Genomic DNA, 25,568 nt, shown 5'->3' on the forward strand with positions numbered 1-25,568 from the left:
ATAGTTAGAAATGCATGACTATAAGAAGAAGTATGCCCATGGGTAGATGTTGAGATTTGTTTAGCCATAATTGCAATGAATTTTCTTTACATGTTCATATTGAGTATTTTGAAATGAGATTATTGGGGTATGTATCCCATGCATGGATTTAATAGTCCTTTAATTTCTTGGAAAATACATAGGACCTTCAGACTGAAGGCCAATGGAGCCATATTAACATGTCTTTATTTCTTTTCTTTTTTAATTTTTCTTTCCCCATCATTCCTTATACCCCTATGGTCCTCTTTGAACAGCACTGAAGATGATAGCCTAGGAAAACTTTCCCAGGTTCTATTGGGGTATTTCTCTGATTGGGACCACAGATGCATGCATTCACAACACGGGTAATTGTAACTAATGTAACTATTTCCTTCATTTAAATATTGAACATTTCATTTTTTTTTTCTTTCTGTGTAATGGATTATCTTAGCCTTTTTTTGGCAGCATGGAGTTAGTGACAAATTGTTTCTGATAAAGGAGCTGACATCCAGGTGAAGAGGAAAGTAGGCTTTACTGTTAAAGGTCTGATCCATACATCTTAAAAGTAAGTGGCAGTTTTCCGATTAATTTCAGGATGATTTTGATCAAGCCTGGTGTCCATATGAAGGATGGACAGACAATAAAGAAAGTATTTGTTAGGAAGCATTCTAGATTTCCAAATTCAGGAATGAAGTGGCGACAATTCTTTAATAATTGTTGTAAATATGAGACATGAAGCTAATTTGATGCCTATATAAATATTTTTAATAAATGAACTTTGATAAAAGTGAGTAAAATTTGTATCACTCTAGACACAGCTGCTGCTGTGATCAAATGCTAAGAAGGTGTTAGCATGCCAGGTCTGCTCATTAGTCTCTGGGTTTCTTCTGTTAAGTGACATATTCCTCTCATTTCCTAGTTTTAATTTTTATTACATTTATTCCTATTAGAAAAAATAATTCATGCTGGCAGACAGAATCTATGTCACCTCAGGATTCATGCAGATGTGTGTCTGAACAAGAGGTATGTAATTTTTTATTTTCTTACATATGTAAAAAATGTATGTGTGTATATTACTTCTAATTCCTTGGCTGCTGTTTTTGAAGGGCTGGTGAAAGTCATGAGGAAATAAATCCTCACAGGTCTGACTTTGCTATGATTGGAGGTTTACTTCTCTTTCACCTAATGAAATTGTACACAATTTCCTGGTTTATATGTATTTGAACGTATATGTGCACTAGAAATGGCTATAGATTGGTCTGAAATAACAGGATCAGAGACAGCTGAACTATTTTCAGCAGATGCAACTTACTTTAAATATGTTATAGGATTCTGTTTAAGAAAAACCTCCATGTAAAACAGGGTTAAAACATAACACTTCCATAACATCTGGAAGACCACCTACTTTCAGAGGGAAGGGTGGGTGAGCCTAGCTGGTAGAACCCACCAGGGAATTTACACATGAATGAGATTTAATTGTTAGAGTTTGCTTGTGGTTTGGATTTTGGATTTCAAAATACAACAGGCTTCAAGAAATGAAGGATTTTGAAAAGCATAATGAATTTCTGACCTTCTTAATGAATTATTTTTCCTGCTGACTTGCTCTGAGTTGAGTAATAAACAAAAATATGAAACTGACTGAGGTGACAAATGTATTTCCCCAAAAAGGAATATCCTATAAAAAAAGTTTCTTTTGTTTATAAAGATATAATTATTTAGAATAAGAGTTGCATATGAAATATAGCAATACAGTTTTGGGGAAAATGGAAGGAGGAAATTTATTTTTTACTTTTCTGGACGAGGAATAAGTTTGCCTCTAATACTCAAGGGAATTAAAAGAAGGTTGAATGGGAATGGGAAACTTTTACAGGGAGAGGTCTATTAACCATGAAAACTGAAAAAAAGTCACTTGACAGTGGAGGCAGAACTTTTATCTGTGAGCTATGTAAGAGCAATCTCTGAGAGTGAATTTTTATTTTTGTAGGTTTGAGATGTCAAGCATTAAAATTTTTCAGTTGATTGCCATAAAGTACTTTGTAAGGCTTCTGAGATAATTGAGTCTAATACTTGTCACCTTTTTCTTGGTTGTGAGAATGTCCCACTGAATCATTAGAAGACATCTTCCTTTATTTTCTCTTCAACTCATCAATGAAGTTTTTAGAAGCTTATAACATTAATTAGAATTTTGCTTTCATCTCATATTTATCTGGTGCCAATTTTGTATTTCTTCTCAGGAAAAACAAGTAAAAAGCAGTCTTGCCATTTTCAGTGCTGTAAACATTCCTAAGCTTATATACAAGTTCTGATGTTTTCAAAACAAACTGACTGACAGGGCTGCAAGAGAAATCAAAGGGATTTCTAATGTGTAGGTGGCACAATCATTTGAGTTGCCTTATAAACATAAAAATATTCATAATTTATTGAAAATCTGTTAAAGCTGGGAAAGACAAATCAAGTTAAAAAGAAATGCTATAAAATCTACATCAAAATCCAAAAATAAGGCTAAATGTAGTGCCACTGCTTTTAAAAAGTGCTTTACTTACTTTATGTATACTTTTTTTTCAGATGTGCCCAACTTTCAATACTTCTGCTTCCTATGTGAAGAATAAGAAAGGACATATTTTGTATAATCTTTCAGGGCTCCCTGTGGAAGAGTATTTAGTGAGGTCTTCCAACAAAACAAGGTAACTTTAAAATGTCTAGCCTTTCTTTTTCCTCTGTCCCTCCTGATCCAAAGCATAGATATTTGTCACTGAGAATATAAAGGGTCATTGTCTTTATCTGGTGATTGTTATCAAGGTGTAGAGTTAGGCTGAAATTCAAGGTAACATGAAAGATCCTCAATGGTCACATCTCAGAACTCCCTCCAGAAGCTGCATGATGATCACCTCTAGGCATACTCTGGAGTTTCTTACAGGTAGTGAGTTATTTCAGCATCTCAGAGATGCATATCTAAACCAGGTGAACAAAATAATTTCCATTCCTCAGAGACTCAATCAAACAGAGGTGGACATGCTCCAATTAATATTTTCTTTGAAGTAAAAAGGGCTGGTGTGCTCCTGGCAATACTTCATATTCTGTGATATCTGCAACAGAGGTTATCTGCTGTATTTTGAAGTTTATTTATGTGCCTTTACAACTCAACCACTGCTGATAATGTAAGTGGAAATATTAGACCATGTATGATTTTATTGAGGAGAAGAAAGTGTTAGCCATTCATATATTAAAAGAAGGTACATCTGATTTGATTTAAGTAGAGGTAAGCATCTTTGGATGAAAGATTTGAGCTAATATGTGAATGATGTAGGAAGAAATAAAGCTGTTTAAGATGCTTCTCACTTGCTCACAACCCTTCCTGCTGCTCAAATATTTCAGCTTTCAGAAAGCAAAAATTCTTATCTAAGGGAATATCTTTGCCAGAAAAAAGCCAGTAATTTTCACCTGATTAAAAACTACATTGTCCCCCTTCTTTTTAACAAGGAAGGCATTTGTGAGGGGTGAAGTTTTACTTTCAGTTGAAAAATAAAGCATTATTGCAGCTATCTCAACTGTACCCTTGCAAGAAAACTGCAGAGCTTAAGGCAGATAACTTTTTGTTACTTTCATTTTTACTATCAGATATGGTGGTTGGTCTTTTGGAGGGATGAAAGCATTTGAACTTCAAGATAAAAAATTGAATAACACCAAATCTCAGCCTCTGGCTAAGGTAAGAGTTGCATGTATGTGTGCACATCTGTATGTATATATTGATTACTTTTTCAGGCTTCAGACATCATAGCACTTAGCAAATAAAAAATCATTACATGAAATCCTTGCTCTTGAATAACTGGGAAAAAATCCTTTGTCTTTTATCATCTAACTCTGTTCATAAACCTTGAAGTAATCTCCTGCATTTGATAAACAGTTTTAAATTAGTCAATTGATATACCTTGGTTTTTTTCTCCCAGTGAACTCATTTTAGAATCTAAGTTTAAAACTTGCTTTTAGATTGTCAGCCAAATAATAATTTTCTTGTATTCTGCAAAAAGCCAATGTCAGAATTGGCCAAAGTGCATTGAGCATCACAGTAATGGGTTGCTGTTGATGCTTTTCATGCCTACAAGGGATACTTTGCTTCATTTCTCTCACCACCCTCCCCCTAAGAGTAAAGACATCTTCCAGGAGCAGTTCCTTCTGCATAACAAACATACTATTCTTTTCTCAAAAGAGCCTTTCTAAAATTGTTCTAAGGGAGATAAAATGCTCTGCATTGGTAAGTGATGGTTAGCCTCCAGGTCTCATCCCAGGTTTTCACAATATGGAGAGACTGTACCTCTCATGGGCACTGCATACCAAAAGGCCTTAAGGAAAAGCCCTTTATTTCAATTGTGCTTAGAATAATCCTTCTCTGATTTTTGGGATTCATTCAAATGTAGATGCATTACAAGTAGAGGAGAAGCAGTCTTGGAGAAGTATTGATGCATGTCAGTGACAGGTCTCTGTTTTTGAATTTGAGGCAAACAAGATTTGTTAAGAGGAAGCTGTGCATTTTCCAGATTCTAGATTAGGATATGAAAGAAAGGTGTTTCAGCCTTTAAATATTTTAATGTAAATATAGATTTTATTTGGTCTTTAAAAAAAAAAAGAAAACAAGGAACAGCATAAGTAAGCGCCATCCCAAAATCCATTTTTAGACAAATTGTAAGGAAAAAATACAGATTTTCTCCAGTCCAATGTAATTTCATGCTTAGTTTCGCAAAATAACTTCTTGTTTCTAATGCTTTTTCCATACAATTTGTTAGAAATCTCCCTATTTTATATACAAATCTGAACATATACAGATTTTCATTTTGGTAATTTGTAATCTCACTTTTAGTCCCATATATTTTACAGGTTTGAACTCCAGTTCCATCATTCCTCCATGAGAAACCTGAAAGTTTTCAGCAATATTTTTTTTCTGACTTCCAATTTTTCCTGTGTATCTTTAATCATTTTAGATTCTTGTTTTGACATGCTTGCACTGTGGTCCTTTTTTTTTCTTAGTGTGTTTGGTATAGAGCACTACCTGCCATCAGGACAGGGATAAATTATAGTTATACTCTTAGTAAGTAAGCTTCATATTTCAGACCCAAAGCAAATAGTGGAGTAAATTTATAAAGGGCACTGTGTTATCTAAAGCATCTCCTGGAAATGTCTTTCAAAGGATGCAATGTCAAGTTATTGCATTAACCTTTCAGTAACTAATGACCAGATTTTTACTTTGACCTTTTAGGTCTGTTCATGAGACAGTGAATGTACCATTTACATAGCCTGGTATGAAAGAAAATGAGAAATTTGCATTAGAAGAGAATGATTCACTTTATTTTAGAAAACTTCCGAATCTTTATACATTCTTTATCAGTCCTTAAGAAGTCAACAATTTTTCTTGTTCAAATTAAAAATATTTATTTAGTAACTATTTTATTGTACCTAGTCATACTGTGCTGTGTATATTACATACATGGTATATGCATGCACATGAGGAATGTGTGTATGTGCATACAGGAGAGAGAATGTATCTATGACACGAAAAATAGGGCTGATTAAAAACATTGATTATTGGCATTCATTGATAATCGGTGCTACATAGCAAAAGAACAACTTCTCAAATTTTTTTAATATTCTTGACTTTAGATTCTTTGGCTTCCTTTGGTAACATGGCCAAAAAATTGTTCCATAATAGCTTCAGAGTTGCTGTTTTTTATAACATAATGAAATATAGGAAGAACATGTGGTAATTTTAAATACTGCCAAAAGGCAAATTGTTCTGTTCACATGTCATTTGGAAGAGTATATTTTTCCAATCCCAAAGGTTGGGGCTTGAGGCTTTACAGTACAGTAATTGTTTAAGTGTCTAGAGGAAAAAATTACATGTTTCTAGCTCAATATCAATCATTAATCTGGTTCAGCAATGCTGAGGGACTTCTCTGCTCCTTCTCATCCTGTTTTCTTGATAGGCCATATGTTAGCTGAAATGTAAGTCTAACTTTATTCTGGAATATTAATGGCAAGTAAAAGATTATGTAATAATGTAAAACATGTCTTCATAGAACTTCAATCTGATGTGGTGAGGGGTTGTGTTTTTCCTTGGGAAAGAATTTTCCTAACTATGCATAAAGTAAAAATTAATTATATTTTGTTTATGGTTTTCTATTCCTCAGCTATTTTCTGTCCTCTGTAAATAATTACCTGTGTGGTACAAAAGAAATATGAAAGATGTTTCAGCTAGAGCTAGTACATTTTCTTTTTTTTATATTTTACCTTTGCTAATAATTTTGAATAAGAAACAAGTCTTTAGAAAAAAGACCTTAAATATAACTTCTGGTGAAATGAACAACTTTAAATGTCTTTTTTTCCTGTTTATAATAAATTAAATATCCATTTGGTTATTTCCTCATGGTTTGATTCAGTTAGATAATGCAGCTTGGAGGATAATTCCAATTAACATGTTGGATATTGAAATATATTCTTACACAGAATGCTCTATTGTGGTATTCATTTCAATACTGATTGCATTAATTTATTTCAAAGGTGCTCTCTGAACATTTGTGGCTTTTCCCTTGCCTAAATTAAATGAGGATGTGTTGTCAGAATTTTTCTTTTTTTTATTGCCTTTTTTTTTTCCAATACAACAGACACAATTGCAGTGGAGTTTCATTATGTATGTATGTATGTAAAACTTTCTATTCTATGAAAACCTTTCACCTTTTGCCTTTTAAAAAATGATAGAATAGGAGATGGGTGTATGGGGCTGCGAAAAAGACAGGTTACCCTTGATCACTTGTTTCTGTCTTTTTGTCCTGATTGCGACTTGCACAGGAGGTCCTGCATTGCAAAGATTTTCAGTTTTCCTCATGAGTCTTAGGTTTTCTTTTGCTACCTTTTGTTAAAGACCTCTCTTGTTGATTAATAAATGGGAGATTTAGTTTGTGGAATAATTTGTGGGAACTGAACTAGAGAAGAACAAAGGAACTTCATGACTTTGCAAAGAGAAGAAGACATTAGGTTTTGTTCTTTTTTCTTTTCTTTAAATATGGGGACATAGGGGTTTGAGGCATTTGAGTACCATGGGCCATTACATTACACGGCACATGGAAGATATCCAGGGAATGAGGCCCAGCCTATGTGGATTTATGAAAGGCAGGTCCTGTGTGACTAACCTGCCCTTCTATGAAGTGACCTGCCTACCAGATGAGGGAAAGGCTGTGGATGTTGTCTATCCAGACCTCAGTAAAACATTTGACACTGTCTCCTACAGCATGCTCCTTGGGATACAGGCTTCTTGTAGCTTGGATGGCTGACTCTTATGGCTAAAAAACTGACTGTATGGCTGGGCAAGGGAGTTGTGGTGCTACATCTTCTTGGTGGCTGGTCACTAGCTGTGTTCCCCAGGGCTCCATTTTGGGGCTGGTCCTACTTCACGTCTTTGTTGATGATCTGGATGTGGGGATGAGTGCATCCTCAGTAAATATGCAGATGACACTAAGCTGTATGGAGGTGTTGATCTGCTTGAAGGTAGGAAAGCTTTTCAGAGAGACTTGCACAGACTCGGTCATTGAGCAGAGGACAACTGCACAAGGTTCCATAGGATGAAATGCTGTGTCCAGCGCTTGTGTTCCAGCAGCCCCATGCAGCACTACAGCTGGTGGAGACGTGGCTTAAGAGCTTTTTGGCAGAAAAGGGGCCTGAGGGTCCTGGTTGACCACCAGCTGAATATGAGCCAATGTCTGCCCAGGTAGTGACATCTTGGCCTGTATCAAGGGTAGCCAGCAGGACCAGGGCAGTGATTTTCACCTTATATTCAGCATTGGTGAGGTGGTACCTCAAGTAATGTGTTCAGTTCTGGGCATCTCACTTGATGTGCTGAAGCATATCCAAAGAAGGGTAAAAAGGCTTGTGAAGGGTCTAGAGAGGATGTCTTATGAGAAATGGGTTTGTTTAGTCTTGAGAACAAGAAGCTCAGGGGGCACCTCATTCCTCTCTACAATACCCTAAAGGAATGGTGTAGTGAAGTAGTGGCTGGTCTCTTCTGCTGCACCTGCAGAGAGAATGAAAGAAAATTGTCTTGAGCTGAAACAGGTGAGATTGAGATTAGATATCAAAATCACTGTTATGGGGGTCAGGAATTTGAATAGTTTTCCCAGGGAGTTGGTGGAGTCATCCCAGTTTGGATCTGATGTTGGGTGGTGTTTAGTGTTCTAGGAGTTACAGTGGTAGTGCTGGGTTAGTGGTTGGACTTGGTTATGTTGAAGGACTCTTCCAGCCTTGATGATTTGATGATACTATTGAGATTTCAAGCAGCTGGGAATGCCACGTAAAGAAGAGTAGAAAATGTGAAAGATAAGGCAGGCAAGCAGAATGGCAGATCAAAGCTGTTAATTTTTTACAAAATGGCAAACAGAGCTTGTGGCAAAGAAGATTAAATGGTGGCAGAAGAAATGACAGTGTACCTCAGAGTGGTTCTCGGAATTATGATCTAGGATAGATGGGTGGAAATAAAACAGACTCAGAGTACTGTAAACCTCACCTCACAAAAATATGGAGATTCAAACAAGCAGGTAGTCAGGAAAATTAATCAGAAGACAATTATTAAGAGAGGGAAACAGAACTGAAGATAAGGCAGCCTACCCTGGGAAATATAGAGGAGAGTGTGTCAGAAAAAACAGTCAGAGTCTGGAGCTAGGGTCCAAGAAAGGATTGTAGTTGGATAGTATAAGAAAAAAGAAAAAAAAAGGCAGAATCATCTGCAAGTAAATGATAAAAGCATCGAGGAATGATAAGAGAATCTTTAGGGAAGTTCCTAAGATGTAACTGTATAGATGGCAAGTCTAGAAATGATGAAATTAAGAAAACTGAAGCCTTAGAAGAGGAGTTTTAAGACAAAAAGGATGCATATTAAACCCTGTTCACTTTGCATTATTATTCAGAGTCCAGAGAGACAATGAGAATTGCCCTACCTATGATGTACAAAATACAGAGTACAAACAGTTGATATCAAAGACAGAAAGGTTAGGAGTTTTTCAACTGTTTAAAAAAAGGGGAGAAGAAAGGATGCTATGATAGTAATCAGACGGTTTAAAATGTCACTGAGATTGAAAATACACATCCATAATAATTTGACTTAGTTTTCATTATGGATAATATAGATTCTAAGGCACTATGATTAACAGTAATGGCTGATAAGAATCAGTTTCTAACTGCAGAGGAAACTCAAACCTCAGTATATTTGGGTTTGGGACATAACAAGCTCTCAGCAATAGTTTTAGCAAGTGGAAGTGTGGATTAAGAGTACTTTATCAAGTCAGAGTGAATCTGCATGATCTGAAGATAAAGTATATGTTACAACAGAATTGTTTCCCTGTTCCTCAGAGAGACTGGCTTGTTTTGTCTGTCTTAAGGTTTGTCTGCATCAATTTCCTCCATGTTTAACAAGCCACTGATGCTGAATTCTGAATCATAAGGCAAAGTGAACAGCTCTATGGAACAGTTTCATACCTTGTAAACAGTGCTTCCTTGATTCTTTCTTTCTCCCTCTTTCTAGAATATTCTGTTCCTAGATACTTTATGCTGTGTGTCATATGTAGGTATTATTTAGAAAAGTCTCTTTGGAATTTCAATGATTCTTCTAATTTAAGCAATACTTTTACTCGTCTTTTTGCATTTTTAATCAAACTGGCAGGTGTTATTTTCACATTTTTATCCCTCTCGTTGTTCAACCACATGTGTGTAAAGCAAGAGAGGCATAGTGTTCCATTAAATCGGAGAATCTCAATTTAGTAATAAACATATGTGTACAGCTCCAACAATAGAAAACTGCTGCATGCTGTTGAAAGACATATGCAAATCAACCAATTCTGTTCTGCCTGGTTGACTTTCTTCTATAAATAAATGTCATAGCAAAAGAGTTAGATATCCTTCAACCAATTCTTAAAGGTATGTGAACTTTCAGATCAGCATGCAGATTGAACTAATTTTTGATTGACATTATCCATTCTTTCTTCCAGGTGTGGTATAACCAAAAAGGTTTCCATTCACTGCCATCCTACTTAAATGAACTCAATAACTTCATTCTGTGGCTGAATTTACCTTCTAATGTGGATTGGAGACAGTATGGTAATAGTTTTTCTTTGTATATATTCGTATGTTTTGGAAAGTAGGTTTTAAATAAACTATAATAATTATAAGTATGAATTTTTTTTTATTAACAGTAGGATTTCAGAGTTCAATTTCTCTGGAGGACTGTAAAATGAACATTTTATAAAGAAAGTTTTTGTGGAAAATATAGTACACAGTAAGGTAAAATTTTAATTTAAAGCTCAGCATGTCATGTGAGTTCCTTACAAAGACATTCCTGTGAAATAAGCAAGTGTAAATTGGTTTGGGATGTTAGTCCCTCTGAAACTGCTGCTAGGGCTTACTTAAATAGCATGGCTAAGGCACAACAGACTATGGATTTATAATTTCTTTGGCACTCTGCTATATCTCCTTATATAAATATCTAGAGTAAATCCAGATTAGCCTGTAAATTCACAGAACAATGTGATGTTTCACATTATTCTGTTACTCAAGGATACTGTATATCATTATTGTACAAAACAAAAGAGCAATTAATATATCTGGCATGTGAATTCTCTGATTCAGATATCCTGAACTTTATAAAAAATTGTTAAAGTAAAAATTTTATGAACTGACATCTGAAAAAATGACTGCTGCCAAAGACAGCTGTTAACACTGATGATGTGGGTGTGGAAATCTAGTTTGAAATCTGGGCTTGATTAACTTCACAAATATGTGTTAACTTCTATTCATTCTAGTTCCTTTCATTCTTAAAAATTCGGTTAAATAGGAATTTGGTTTAGGGAAACTTAAAAAGAGCTTTTGACCAAATTTTAAGAGTTCTTGTTAAATTAGGATGGTTTTCTGTAGTGGAAAAATTATTTTAAGTGTTTTTATAATGAAGAAAGAAAACAAAAACAATGAAAATGGGGAAGGAATCCTGAGAATCTAAAACCAGAGATTCATTAAGAAAACTTTCTGGCATGTCAAAGAAAAAAGAGTAATGGCTTGCTTTCATGATGGGTGGGGTTTCATTTTTCTAAAAATGAATGGATTTTCTAAAATGAGAATGGATCAAAGGCAACATGTTTACACAGAAACTTTGAATGGAATGAAATCAGATATTTTAACAAAAAATTTTAATAGAAATAAATTTTTAATCAACTTTCCCCGCACTTCCTGAGTCTTACTGATGCTAGCTTTTTTTTCTATACCATTAGATATCTCATTCTGGAACTTAAATGTTTGTGTACCCTTACTTTTATATCTATCATGGAGGATCAGGGTTTGCTGTCCTGCTTGAACTCAGAGAAAATGATAGCCATCCCAAATATTGTGGGAATGATTTACTTTTTGCTATTGCATGGCACAGAAACACAGCCAGCACAACTGCGCTTAAGAAAAGCAAGTCTGGTACTGACATCTGTACAAGTATGGGTTCATTGTATAATCTTGTGGCAGAATATGTTAGCTGCCTGCAGAAGCAGAGCTTAAGAACTAGAAAGCAATTTATTTATTTCTTCATCTATTGGAGAAGTGCAATGAAGATGGACTGATCATGCTCTGGAGGTAAAATGCGGAGGGAGGTGTGACAGAAATCTTCAGAAGATAGGTCAAGGTACCTACCTAGATGTCTGTATATATGTATTTGTTTGTGTACTCATGTTTGCGTGTGTACAAACATGTGGGGACCAATATATATTTATATTTTATTTCTAAAAACTAGTTTTCCAGTGCTGCATGGACCACCTGAACTCAGGTCACTTTGATGTTTAACTTTCTCTTATTTAAGGATACTGCTCTAACAGAGTAGAACTATTCATATGCTTTTGTTATTCAAATTGTTATATGCAGTCCTGTAAGTCAGCAGTCGGAAAACCGCATACTGTGCTCCAAGACTGAAATCTATTCTTTTTGATTTTCTTTTTCCTTCTTCCAAACTCTGTTTATTGGCAAGGTCAGTTCTAGAATATTGTTGGAAATTGCTGTGAGGAAGCTTGTTAAGATGTTGCAGAGACATGGCTTTGTAGTTCTGCCTTGCATTAATGACATGCTATTTCACAGAACAACTTTTTTCCTGTCAACAGAACGCTTCTACATTACTTTTAAGTGATATAAAAATAATTTAGTGCTTTAAAAGGGTCTCTAAGGACAAAGTCCTTTCTTCCTTCACAAAAAAAAATAATATTGCGTTACAGAAAGAAGCTTACTACAATAGAGTAGAGCATTGCCGTGGATGTAAACAGTAGCAGCATCTATGATATTGAAACAATATTGAGCGAAGTCAACAAGACCAACCACTTAAGTGCTCATACAAAAGCTAAGAAATCCTTTCACTTTGCAGTGATATCCTGTGTGTATTTCTTGAACATGAACCCAGTAGGAGTTCTCCCAAGATCTTTGGAGGAGGGAAGAGCCATTACAGGCCACATGCTGAGTTCTACCTGCTTTGCCCACAAGGAAAGATCCAGTAACTTTCAATGGAGATCAGTGGCGCTAGTCCAAGCTTGTGAAAGGTTTTGATAAAAAGGAGCTGAGCAGGAGGCTAATTGCTTTTGTCTATTTTATTTTCTGCAGTCATGAGGATACAGAGAATATCGACTTATGATTTGGTGTGAAAGTTTGAAGGAAAAAAATTTACCCAAGAGCATAGAGAACATATGCTGAGTTAGGCTGGTTTAAATCTCTAGGGATTTATACATGTTCAAAAATCTTTGAAAAAAATTATTACTTTTTGTTCTCTCAGTCCAAGTTACGGAGTCTTCAGCATGCAGCAGCAGGAAATTATATCTATTTCATGATTAAAAATATCAGTCCTTTTTGCTATTGTGTAATCTGATCTTCAAGTACTTTCTCTGCAAGTATAGAGATTTCTCCTCAGCCCTGTCTCTTAACAATTTGGGATTATCAGTAAATTTCTCTGTGAGGATGCTTGGAAAGTTACAATGTTTGTTTCCTGTAATTTTCATGTAAATAGTGATGTGTCTGTTGAAGAAAATGTGTTGCCCAGCTGGAGGGCCCATAACTAGATGGAGAAACTGAAATTGTCCCAATCAGTTTACGTAAGTTTAGTGTAGTAGATGGATCAGATGTCTCTTTTGGAACAGCAGTTCAGTAATACTTCTTGTATAAAAATATGTCATTTTCTCTATCATGTGGATATTCACCCCTGCCTTTATCATCATGTAAGTCTTTGATCCCATTGTGGGAAAAAAATCTATCTCAACTGTGGAAGAAATCAAATGCATTCTGTTTTCTAGAGGGTTATAAGTTCAGTGACAGATGATAAAAATGAATATGTTAATAAATAGTTTTTAAAAAAATTAGTAATACTCTTCAACAATGAAAGTAAGGTATGCTGGATTTTTGTCCAAACTCTTCACCTCTGACTGTTATTCAAGCTTATATAAATGATGTTTTCTGATCTTTTTCTGAAATGCTGCATTGTTGCAACTAAGTAATGTAATTGTGAGCAAATAAAAATTTAATAATGAAGTAAGAAGAATAAATAAACTAAAAGGCAATATTTTTTGCTTAAGCTTAAGAAAGAAATTTTGATCAAGTAAAAATGTTATCTTTCACACCTAGTTGTATAATATTGCGTCAGAATGTGGTTATTATGCTGGAGTATAGGAGAAGGACTATAACCTCACTCTTAGGGTAAGGCTATATAAAGAAAAAAGGAGTGGTTTTCATCTATAATTTTGCCTGTAGAGCGGTCAAAAATGTTCTTACATCATTGTTCAAAGAACAAAATGTCTCAGTATAGAAGGGCTTTTTGCAATGCAGCTTCCCCATCTTAGGATTCATACCGAAGTCATTGAAAAAAAGCTTTCATACTAGGATTCATTGTAGCTTTCATGTAGCATCCTCATTTATTTCAGATTCAATTTTTCAAAAGAGCAGAAGGGATCAAGGGAGTAATTTTCAACTGAATTTTGGTGGAAAGTGGCTGTAAAGCTTCCTGAATGCTTTGCAAATTATAACTTTAAACCTTATTACAAAGGAAACTGTGCAACGGCCTTTGGATGTAACCTTCTTAACCATGTCTAGTTAGTGGGGGAAACTAAAATAGAAACCATTAATCATGGTGCTGCCTGTGAAATTCTCCATATAAATAGTAATTCTCATATATATATATATACATATATACATGCACTACCTCAATTTTTTCTAATACATAATATTTTACTTAATCTGAAATAAAAAGTCTTGAATAAAGAAAACTAGATTGGCCTTCTATTCAAGTCTGCCACAATCATGGTATTTAGAATCAGTAGCACAGATCTAAACAGATCTATGCACGCAAGATTCAGCTTGACATAACAGGCAGTTTACAAAGGAGTACCAAGAGACACACCCAAAATACATTGCAGAACCAGAAAACATACCTAAGGACAGCCCTAACTTATCTACAGTGATGGCATACAAGCTTGAAGACCAAGACCTTTAGGGGTTTTTCATTTGGATTTCTCCAACTGATACTGAAAAAGTATTGCTGGCTTCATATCACTTTCCTAATTTTTACTGAAAAAACACAGATTTTGAAGTGTATTTATATGGAAAGTTGCATCCAAGTGGGGTGGACCGGACTACCAATGTCTTCTGTTCTTTATCATGTACAGTATGGAAACATCTGTACCATCTAAACATCTAAAGTTGTGCCAAATTGTGCGCGCCTTTATTTTCTGACAGAGGGTCAGTGGGTGTAGATGTGAGGTAAAAGTTCTAGAGCACTTTCTGTTGAAGGCACAGATTGAAGACTATTAATAAGATGTTTATACAGGGGAAGGTGTCCTGAGTTATGCAGCTCCTGAATGGCAACAGGGCAGGATGCAGAATGTTCACAGGAAGCTTGTCTAATGTGAACTCATTTTCCTTTTTCCTGTGAGCTTTCCTATCCAGAACGAAGAAGTATAGTATTTTATTAAACAAAACATTACAATCATTCTAATATTTTATGGAGAATTTATTTCACTAGGTTAGGAATGTGTTTTTAACAAATTAGAATCTAAAATTTGTTTAATCAAGAGCGATGTAAGGAAAGGAGGAGGTTTGTTCCACCTGGTAGGGAGAATACAAAAGGGAAATCATAGAGAAGCTGAAGGGTTCTCTATGAATAGTTTACTGAATAGTTTACTGAATGTTTATGAATAGTTTACTGAATAGTTTACTGAATAGTTTACAATGAATAGTTTACTGCTTCCTCTACTATTAAGCATGTAGCATGGGGCTCCTAGTGTCATTTTCAAAGTAAATACACTCTCCTGCCTAGGTCCCAGCTGTGCTACTCCTGAGATTTATAGTTAAGCTGTAAAATTCTGACTACTTCCCATCTCTTTTTTCCATAGTAATGTGACTTGCAGGACTGATAAAAATGTCCTTGTTCTCAGTTGTATAAAAAAAACCAGTCTTTCATTGAGCAATACAAGAGATGACAACTGGGCTGTTTAAATTAATGAAAGACAAAAATGAGGAAAAAAGAAAAAGACACACCAAAAATGTAGTTAACTCTATAGTTGACAAATAACAGAGAAAAGAAAGAAAGAGAAGCTTCATAGCTGAAAAAAAAGCTGAGAAAATATATTCCCATTCATATTCCCAAATTGCATTTGCTTGGTATTGGAAAAGTTGGAATGTATGTCTGTTACAATTTTTTACCTCTGCCCATAAAAAAGCCTAAGTGATCACTGTAAAAAGAAGGTGACCAACTGCATGCTGAGGACATAGATGAAGGATGTTTTAGGATGATGAAGAAAGTTTTTGCTGTGATTAAGTCAGGAGAATATAACGGCAATCCGCAGATGTGGAAGTAATGATTTTTATACTGAGAAATTTATTAAAAGGAGCAGACAGAGTTAGTGCTGAATCATATCATATTTGGTGTTATTGCCTGGCTTGCTTTTCCCTTGTGAATACTGATATGGTAAAATTTGCCCTGAGGGCTGCTCACACAAGGCTTGTAAGTACAGTCCTTAAAAAAAATCCTTGCATAAACACCAGAAGCATCTGTTTTATAGTAGCTTTATAATTTAGAACTTCTTAGTTTATCTGTCATTTATAGTTTTTAAGTCCTCAAACATGGCAGATAGTTTTCAACTTAATGAGCCTCATTATAGCAGCTTTGCATAGTAAGAAGGCATATAAAGGCAAGAAAGTATAAATAAGTACATTTTGCATCATTTTAACAGCTGTATTGGGACAGATATGTGTAAAAAAAGATCTAGCTGGTTAGAAGAAATGTAGGAAGAGATAGACGTTATAAAAGTACATGGAAGAGTTTTTTAAATAAAAATATGTATACTAGCAAATACCATATATTAACTCTGTTGGTTTGTTCTGGTATTGGAAGATAAATTATAACTTATATCTTGAGTTCAAGGGAACTTTTTTCCTCCATGAATTGCAGGCCAGTTTGTTGGCTCTATCCAAAAATCATCTTTTTTTTGCCAATGGGATGAAATCATTATACTAAAAAGGTATAAAATTCAGAGATTTTCATGCCCCAGACTAATTGAAGAAACTTAAAATACTGAATGTAAGTATTTACACATTTAATGTAGTGGTAGAATTTTGAATTCTGAACACAACTGAACTTAGTTAAGCACAGTCATACTTTTCTTACTTGTAATCCACAACCTTGTGAAATTTAATTTCAGTTGTGAGTGTAAATTAAAAGAAAATGTAATCCTTTGTTTCATCTACATGATTTGAATGGAAATTGACTGTCAAAAATGTTTGCTGCTCTTAAGATGTGTGATTAGTTTTTGTGACTATTCCATAGACGGAAGTTAATTCAGTGTAACAGACTTTTGATTGGTATTGTATGATACAATACTGCAAAGAGCATTATTCTATTTAATGTCATGGGTTTTTATTTTCCCCTGCAATTACCTCTTTTTCACGGTTTCCCTTTATTCTGTATGTTAATAGAGAAGAAAGTTAAAGCAGTGCAGTTCTGCATGTGGAACCCAAGTCAGCTGCTGTAGACTTTTGTTTAACACCAATGCAGTAATCTGAAAGTTTTGTTAGTTCCCCCCTGAGATCTTGCTGCCAGGCAAGGAAGGGAATTCTCCTGCTCTGCTCTGCACTGGAGTGGCCTCACCTTAAATGCTGTATACAGTTTTGGGTGCCACAGTACATAAAAGACATTAAGCTGTTAGAGAGCACCTAAAGGAGGGCCACAAGGATGGTGAAGGGCTAGGAGGGGATGCGTTATGAGAACCAGATGCGGTCACTTGTTTTGTTCAGCCTGGAGAAGAGGAAATTGAAGGGAGACCTCATTGCAGTCTTCAGCATGCTCACAGGGGGAAGTGGAGAGGCAGGTACTGATCACTTCACTCTTGTCACCAGTGACAGGACTTGAGGAATTCCCTGAAGTTGACCCAGGAAAGGTTCAGGTTGGATATCCTAAAGGAAAAGAGAGTGGGTGGGCACTGAACAGGCTCCCCAGGGAAGTGGTCACAGCACCAGCCTGAGGAAGTTCAAGGAGTGTTTGGACAATGATCTCAAGCACATGGTGACTCTTGGGGTGTCCTGTGTAGGGTCAGGACTTGGATCTGGTGATCCTGGTGGGTCCTGTTCAATTCTGCATATTTTATGATTATTTCTTCTAATATGCCCACTTTTATTCAAGCATTAGAAAAGCCTAGAAAAACTTCCTGGGAACTAATCAAAACTTTTTTTCTGTCATGCTACTTCTACTTTACATAAATGGAAATTCCATGGTTCCAGTGGGAAAAAATTTTTCTTTGATATGCCTGTTTTGCTTCAGAACAAATAGCAGCAATTGTTTAAAAAATTAATGCTTTAAAAGAAAAACAAAGGAAAATTTTAAACAGTCCCTGAAGGTACATGACATGAAAGACTTCTACAAATAGCAAGGTATCTGTTAGGGATACATCAAAATGTTATTGGCTTCAATCTTTTGTTTTTCTAACTACCATTGGGCTTCAGTGTACTGCATTTAGCTGTTATTTGAAAAATCTTTACTTTGTAAAAAATTTATGTGTGAGTTAATCATCCTGTTTTTCAGCTTTTCCCCATGCAGTGACTTAGTGATGTTTAGATTACTTTGGCTTGAAGATGAGAAATGAAAAATTAAAGGGGCAAAATAAATGTATGCTTAGTAAAATTTCACCTGTTACTAGAATGAAGAATTTTTTTTTTGTCTTTATGCAACTGGACTTTAATAAATTCAATTAAGTGGTGCCCCTCAGAGTCAATGTAAGGCTACCAATAATTTATATCTTTACCAAAGTTACTGGAAATATTATAATTGCTGTTAGGATTAAGTTTCTTTCTTTGTTTCAATTTGGAACAACATAGATTTATTTAGACACGGATCAAATAATGCTGATGTCGTGGTTTAACTTAAGGCCCGCTCACACAGCCATTTCCTCAGTCTCCCCCAGTGGTGTGTGAGAGAGAATATTAGAAGTGATAAAACTCATGGGTTGAGATAAAGGCAGTTTAATAAGTAGAAAAAGAGCCACATACACACGCAAGCAAAGCAAAGCAAGGAATGAATTCACCCTTTCCTGTGGTCAGGAAGGTGTTCAGCTGTTCCCAGCAGAGCAGGGCCTCATCATGCCTAACACTGATTTAGGAAGGCAAACACCATCGCTCCAAACATTCCTCCCATTCCTCATTCTTCCCCCATGTTAGAGGCTGAGCATGATGCCATATGGTCTGGAATGTCCCTTTGATCAGTCAGGGTCAGCTGTCCCACTGTGACCCCTCCCAGCTCCCTGTGCACCCCCCACTCTCCTCACTGGTGGAATGGGGAGGAGCAGAAAATATCTTGGCTCCAAGTGCTGCTCACCAATAGCAGCAAAAACATCCCTGTGTTATCTACATTTTTTCCAGCACAAATCTAAAATGTACCCCCATACCAGCTACTGTGGAGAAAATTAACTCAATCCAGCACAAAAACAGCACAGCTGGCACATCTGTCAGGCACACCTGCAGAGATAAGTCACAAGCAGCATCAAGTCCAGTGGAACAGCAACTTTTGCAGCAACAATATTTTTGTACCTTCACCCTCCACAATTTTACTTTTTTTGCTTGAAAAGAAGCAAAAAGACACAGTGTTTGTTCATAAGCTGCCTTCCAATTCCAAAGTTAATTTTGTTAGATTGCACCAAGAACCAAAATAAACCTAAGAATTCATTGCCTGCTCAAGACTTTTCAAGGTCTCCCAAACTAGGCAGGTTTTTAATGTAGAGCTCTACAATTTCAATCAAAGGTGTGACTTTTGTTTCTTTTGTGAATTTAGCTAAACAGATTTTCTCAGCAAAACATCAGTAATCTAAAAATTGCTGAAATATCTAATCTAAAATCTAAATCAAGTGTATAAATTGCAGTAGCAATCTACCTTACTCAGAAGATTACGTGTATGAACAAATTCTACTTTAGGTTTTGTATTTGGTCTCTTCTGTGATGTAGATTCCATAGCAATATACAACAAGCCTGAACCAATTTCCCAACTTCAGAACACAGAAAAGCACTACTACTTATGTTTATTCATTAGTTGTTAGTGGTTCCAGACACTGGAATTCATTCAATGGGTATGGTTTTGCAGACTGGTATTTGACCTCTTTCTGTTGGTTACTAAGTATTTAGCCTTTTTATTCATACATGTAGCAAGTGTTAACAGCATACTCCAGAACTTCAAGTCCTTAATAAGATTTAACATTTCATGATTTATTTTTCTTTTTACAGGGATAACACTCTACAGCCAACCATATGGAGGAGCCTTGTTGGATGAGGACAAAATGTGAGCAAACTCTTAAAATGTTTCACAGCAGCAGTCAGCAGATCTATCAATTAAATAAGAATATATGTTTCCTGGAATAGATGCTGTGAATTGAAAGACACAATTCAGTTTTACTGAGTGAATAATTTTTATTAAATGTCTGTAAAGTCCACTGTTTATACCAAAAATAGTTGCAGTATTTTGTAAAGAAAAATACTGAATTTATGCTGATTGTGTCATAAGTTTTAAACAGAGTAACTGTTTCAAATGATTTTGAGGGTTTAAATTATAGTTCTCTGTAAAGGGGAAATATTTGCATAAGCTTCTCTTCAACTCAGACACATGCTGTGCTCTGTAACTCACCTATAGTTTCGTAACTTAACGCATCTTGTTCCTGTTCTTTAATTAGATGTTGATAGTGAAGAGACATTGTGTCCCTGCTCATTGCAGGGTGTTAGAATGTAGATGATCTTTAAAGTCCCTTCCAACCCACTCTGTGATTCTATGGTGTTTGCAGTCAGGATTAAAGTCCTAATGTCTAGTGTTGTGGTGAGAGGTTGGCCTGCAAAATGCTAGCATTTGAGGGGTTTTCCCCCATTGTGTTTTCATTGCACTATTTTGCTTTTTACCCTAGAATGGAGAATGTTCGTCAGTGTGGGGTAGCACTGTGTATCATGCTGGGATTCTCCATCCTCACTGCATCCATTGGAACTGCCATAGTGAGGGACAGAGTATCTGGGACAAAACGCTTGCAACACATCACAGGCCTGGGTTACAAAACTTACTGGCTTGCTAACTTCTGCTGTGACATGGTATGTATTGTGTGAGGCAGCATGTGCTCAGCTGTGCACTTTATCCTAGTTTCTTATAAATGAGTAAAAGGAGTTATGGTCACAAGATAATGAATGAGATTTGAATTGCGCAGTGACAGCTCCATTCTGACATGCTAACAAACATTAAGTCACCATTCCTACTTTAATGTGGACAGGGATTGTGTTTCTTGCTTCCCAACGTTGAATTGTAAATTATTTGCTAGCTTTAGCTATGTGCACTATTTTACAAATAAAAGGAAATTGGCTAATCAGCCTAGACAGAAAGAATCTTCCACATAGCAGCTCATAGCAGGAATTTCTATGCTTTGAATTTTGCCTTGCACTGGCAAACCAGACAAATTAGTGGAGAAAACTGAAAACAGTAGTCAGCCACTTTAAGGCATAATTGTGTTATGTGTTGTTGTGGATAATATGATAGATACTTATGATTAGTTCCTTTTATTTGTGTCAAACACTGGAAGAGGCAGCTCAAGGAAGTGGTGGAGTCACCATCCCTGGAGGTATTTAAAAGCCATGTAGATAAGGCACTGAGGGACATGATTTAGTGGTGGATTTGGCAGTGCTGGATTAATGGCTGGACCTGATGTTCTTAAGGTCCTTTCCAACATTTAGGGTGGATTTTATGAACCCTGGTCAGGAACAGAAATTTTTGGAACACCTTGTTTTCATTTAGACTGTTCTAATTCTGAAACATTAGATCTTCACCCATCCATGCTTGAAATCAGAATTTTCACACTTGAGCAATCTTGTGGTAAGAGCACATTTTTCCAAGTGTTATTTACTTGGGCAGTCAGTCTTGGTATTTCTTTTTGCTGCTTCTTAAGATAAGAAGGCTTGGTTAAAAACAGTCCTTCATCATTCAGTTTCTCCTTGTGAGCAAAGTCAACTCCTCATTATTTTCTGCCAATCTCTCAAAATGTTCTCACAAATTCAACACAGTACTGCATGATCAATCATGATGTGGGAAAGAATAGACACTGCTTTAAATGCTAATTGTGCCGCAGATCATTTAGGGACACTGAACACATGAATATACGAACTGTCAAATTTTAAATCCCTCTACATATTTTAAATATTACAGGCTGTGTCCTGTATTACTGGTAGCACAATCTTTACTAGGCCTGCAGAAGTATTTGATTTATGATATTGCTCTCATGAGAATCAGGCTGTTCTTACTGTATTTATAGGCATGAATGGTATTCATTACTATGTTCAACAAATGGAAAAAGTGTAAGTGCTAGGAAAATTCAAAGAGAAATAAAGACATTTTGTTCAGATTAAGCTTGTGTCACTAGAGGGGCAAAATAAAAGCTGTTTTGTTGTACATGCACAACTTCTGTAATATACCATGATTTCAGGGTAAGATTTCCAAATGAATTTGATTTTAAAGTTATTGAGTTATTTCTCGACAGAAGCCCCAGGTCTATTGAAAAGTACTGGGACTCAAATGCATTGTGACTTCTCTAAAATATTTTTAAACAGCTTCAGGATAACTGAAACATATATCTATGGGTGGTATGCTATGATACTTGTATATGGCAAAGAAAAACATTGCATCCATCTACATTTTACTCCATTGCCCTTCTCTTAAAAAAAAAAGTATGTTTTCCCAGTAGCAAAGACATGATGGCCTCTGGTTTAATTTGGAACAGGTTTTCCCTGTACTTCGGTATGAAAGTATAATTTTAACAGCATGTTGTTCTTCTACACTGAATATTTAGCTAGACCTTGATTTGTTGCCTCTATTGCAGTAGTACCTCAGAATCTCAGTTCTATTAGGTTAAAGCTATAAAGCTAATATTATGTAAGCAGAAATGGAGACAGTCAGCACCTAGTGAGCTCAGGTACAGTGCACAGAGGAGGAAGACACTGAAAATGGAGCTGAGCACAGATCTTCACATCCTGACATTGCTATTTGCAAGCAGAATCCCTCTCTCTTAAATACTTGGATATGAATCTTCTGTACCAATCCCACCTTGTCACCCCTAAGTATTGGTTGCCATTATGTCAAGAGATTAAAGAAACTGTTTTCCCTGTTGCCTAGTGGCTGTAATGCTTTTACATATTTTTAACATTCCAAATAAAATATGTAAGTTGCTTCATCAGCACACATGGTCCTTCATTAAAATCTCTTTTAAAATTGCACCATTATTATTCTCCCACATGAATGCAGCACCAATCAGTAAAACTGTTGTTTCTGAAACCAAGCTTCTGTATTCACAGTGTAATTTGATGTTTTGGAGCAATGGCCCCACACGGACTCATTATCTGGAAGAGTCAGCTTGTTAAATGGATGTATTGAAAAGGTCAATAAAAATAGGATTAAAGGGGATATTCTGTAGTCAGATTTTATCTTGTCAGGTTGTTTCATGTGTAGGGGGCAGTTTCACAGCAAGTGCAGACTACCAAATCTCCAAGCTCTTCTGCCTATTTCCTCCTAATTTATAGTATAATTGTACTGAAAGTATGGAGAAGTTAATTTGTAAAACACTCCTATGCAATTTAGGCAAGACCAGTAAGAGATGCTCACCTGCTCAATTTTTTTTCCTTCTGTTTCTAGCTGTTTTACATGATTCCAGTCACCCTGTGTGTTGGCGTTATTAGTGCCTTCCAGCTATCAGCCTTCACTTTCCGAAAGAACTTGGCAGCCACTGTTCTCCTGCTGATACTCTTTGGGTATGTGATTGGAAATGCTACTATGGAATTACAGGTTCCAAGAAACAAACATAAATCTTTAGATGTAGCTTGCACCTGCTGCTGGATGCATGGTTTTCTGTCTTTGTAGCTGATTATGATTCACCAGAGCATAGTGAGAAAACAGACTGAAACTTGAGTTTGAAAATTAAACAAAAAAGGTGGAGGGAGATTTACTCACACATTAAAAAAAAAAAAAAAAAAAAAAAAAAAAAAGGGAGTGCAACTATCTTAGAATTGATTGTATATTATCTTCCAGAAAATGAGGGAATATTAACATAGGTCAGAATTTCAGTGCTTAGCTATCATCAAAAAAGTAAGAAACAGCTTTTATTAAAGCTCTAACCATTTTCTGTAATTCTACATAGCTTCAGGAGTTTACATTTCCAATGAGAAGTCTGTCCAATGTGAAGTACTGGGGTGGATAGAGTTTTGTCTCCCAGTGGAACTGTGAGAGATGAAAGTTCTACCATGCTCTCTTTCTTAGTTTAACATGAAAAACAACAGAAAAAAACCCCAAAACCAAAAACAAACCTACCAAAAAACCACAAAACCCAAAATCAACAACAAAAAAACCCAACCAAACAAAAAAACCCAGAAAAAAAAAAAACAAAAAACCCTAAAGCAACAAACAGAGAAAAAAAAACCAAACCAAAACAAAAAACAACCAAAAGCAATTCTGTAATAGAAGGTTAAAATAACTGGTTCAATAAAGAATTGATATTTCTATAAAAGTAAGTCTGTTCAGCCCTGGGATCAATTATATTAATAGTGTGTTCTGTTGTGTCACTTGAGGGGCAGAATGAAAGTTGTTTTGCTGTACATGTACAGCTTCTGTAATACACCACGATTTCAGGGTAAGATTTCTGACAGAGTTTGATTTTGAAGTTATTTATTTATATAAAGACAGAAGCCCCAGGTCTGTTGAAACATACTGGGACTCAACTCCTAGTGGGACTCATAACTCTTCCCGTGTGCTGACTAAGGTGATGTTAGAAATGCTGAACATTAATTGTTAAAGGAAAAGGCTTCTGAGAATTTTATTACTTATTTCAAGCAACTAATTGTTGCTACCCTTATAAGGGAGAGTGCATATCTTACAAGACAGGTGTTTAGATAATGAATTATAGATGCAAGAATGGTAGGCAAGGAAAGAAGAAAGGACCTTCTACGAGATCAGGTCATGTTCTATTCCAGGAGGACTCTCAGATAAACCCTTCAAAAAAAACCCCCAATTTACTCTATTGCTCCTTGAAAACTGTTTTCAAGGTTTTGTGCCTCCAGCAACTCATTTTTTAGAAACTGTTCAGGTATCCTCAAATCTGGATGTTTTCTTGGAAATTCTAGCCGAAGTTTATTCAGAACCATAATTCATAATTGTCCTTCATCAAACACCTTTTGCAAACCAAAACAAGCCAACTCCTCTCTTGTAAAACCTTAAAACCTCCAAATTCCTTGCATAATTCTATTTATCATTTTTCCTTATAATTGGGCTCCTATTTCCTGGATGTGAATAGCCAAACTAGCATGAACTATTCTAGAGGTCATGATGCTAGGATTTTGTAAATAACTTGTATGAAACATCCAAAGTTCATAATTTCCTCATCTCTGTATCTTTCTTGTGTACCACTCTCACTTCCTTCCTTCTGCACTTACATCAAGTGATTCCTTCAAGTTAAGGGCGCAAATTCTGACTAATCTTAGTGCAAAGATTTCACACTATGAATAATAAAAAAAGGTGAATTCTCACACCTTTTTTTTATTGGCTTTACAACCACTGAATCCTTCTTGTGATCCAGTTGCTGTAATATTAGCCAGGCATAGGCTTCTATAGAAACCCTAGCCAAGCAGCAATTGAAGCACACAGTACAGAGCTGTAGGTCTACTGAAGTATTTTCAGGGTTTTTCCTGGTGTGCCATGGGTTTTGGCCCTGCCCACAGTGTACTATCAAGTGCCAGTTATATTGGCATTGTTTTAACCAAAGAGTTGAGTTCAACTTTGAATATTTCATAAAAAAAAAAGGTCAGTGAATGAAAATATGTCTTATTTTGTTGACTGCAGATGCAGATTAATCAACTCAATATAATCCCTGCTGTACTGTTCAGCTTTGGCTGACATAACAGATGTTGCAGTGATTTTTAACAAGAAAATCTGTGTATTCACTGTGTATTAACATATATTAAAGATCCAA

General features: G+C 35.8%; 1 protein-coding gene across 1 annotated transcript in view; it reads left to right on the forward strand.

The window, feature by feature from the left end:
• ABCA13 (ATP binding cassette subfamily A member 13) overlaps positions 1–25,568 on the forward strand; it is a 169,025-nt gene that overhangs the window by 99,609 nt on the left and 43,848 nt on the right. Inside the window, exons 37-44 of the mRNA XM_058032791.1 lie at positions 294–383; positions 969–1,041; positions 2,584–2,702; positions 3,637–3,724; positions 10,041–10,149; positions 19,816–19,870; positions 20,484–20,661; positions 23,243–23,358. Of these exons, the coding sequence (XP_057888774.1) occupies positions 294–383; positions 969–1,041; positions 2,584–2,702; positions 3,637–3,724; positions 10,041–10,149; positions 19,816–19,870; positions 20,484–20,661; positions 23,243–23,358 (828 nt within the window). The remainder of the gene's footprint in view (positions 1–293; positions 384–968; positions 1,042–2,583; positions 2,703–3,636; positions 3,725–10,040; positions 10,150–19,815; positions 19,871–20,483; positions 20,662–23,242; positions 23,359–25,568) is intronic.

This window comes from Melospiza georgiana, chromosome 1, assembly GCF_028018845.1.
Source record: "Melospiza georgiana isolate bMelGeo1 chromosome 1, bMelGeo1.pri, whole genome shotgun sequence".
NCBI classification, from domain to species: Eukaryota; Metazoa; Chordata; class Aves; order Passeriformes; family Passerellidae; genus Melospiza; species Melospiza georgiana.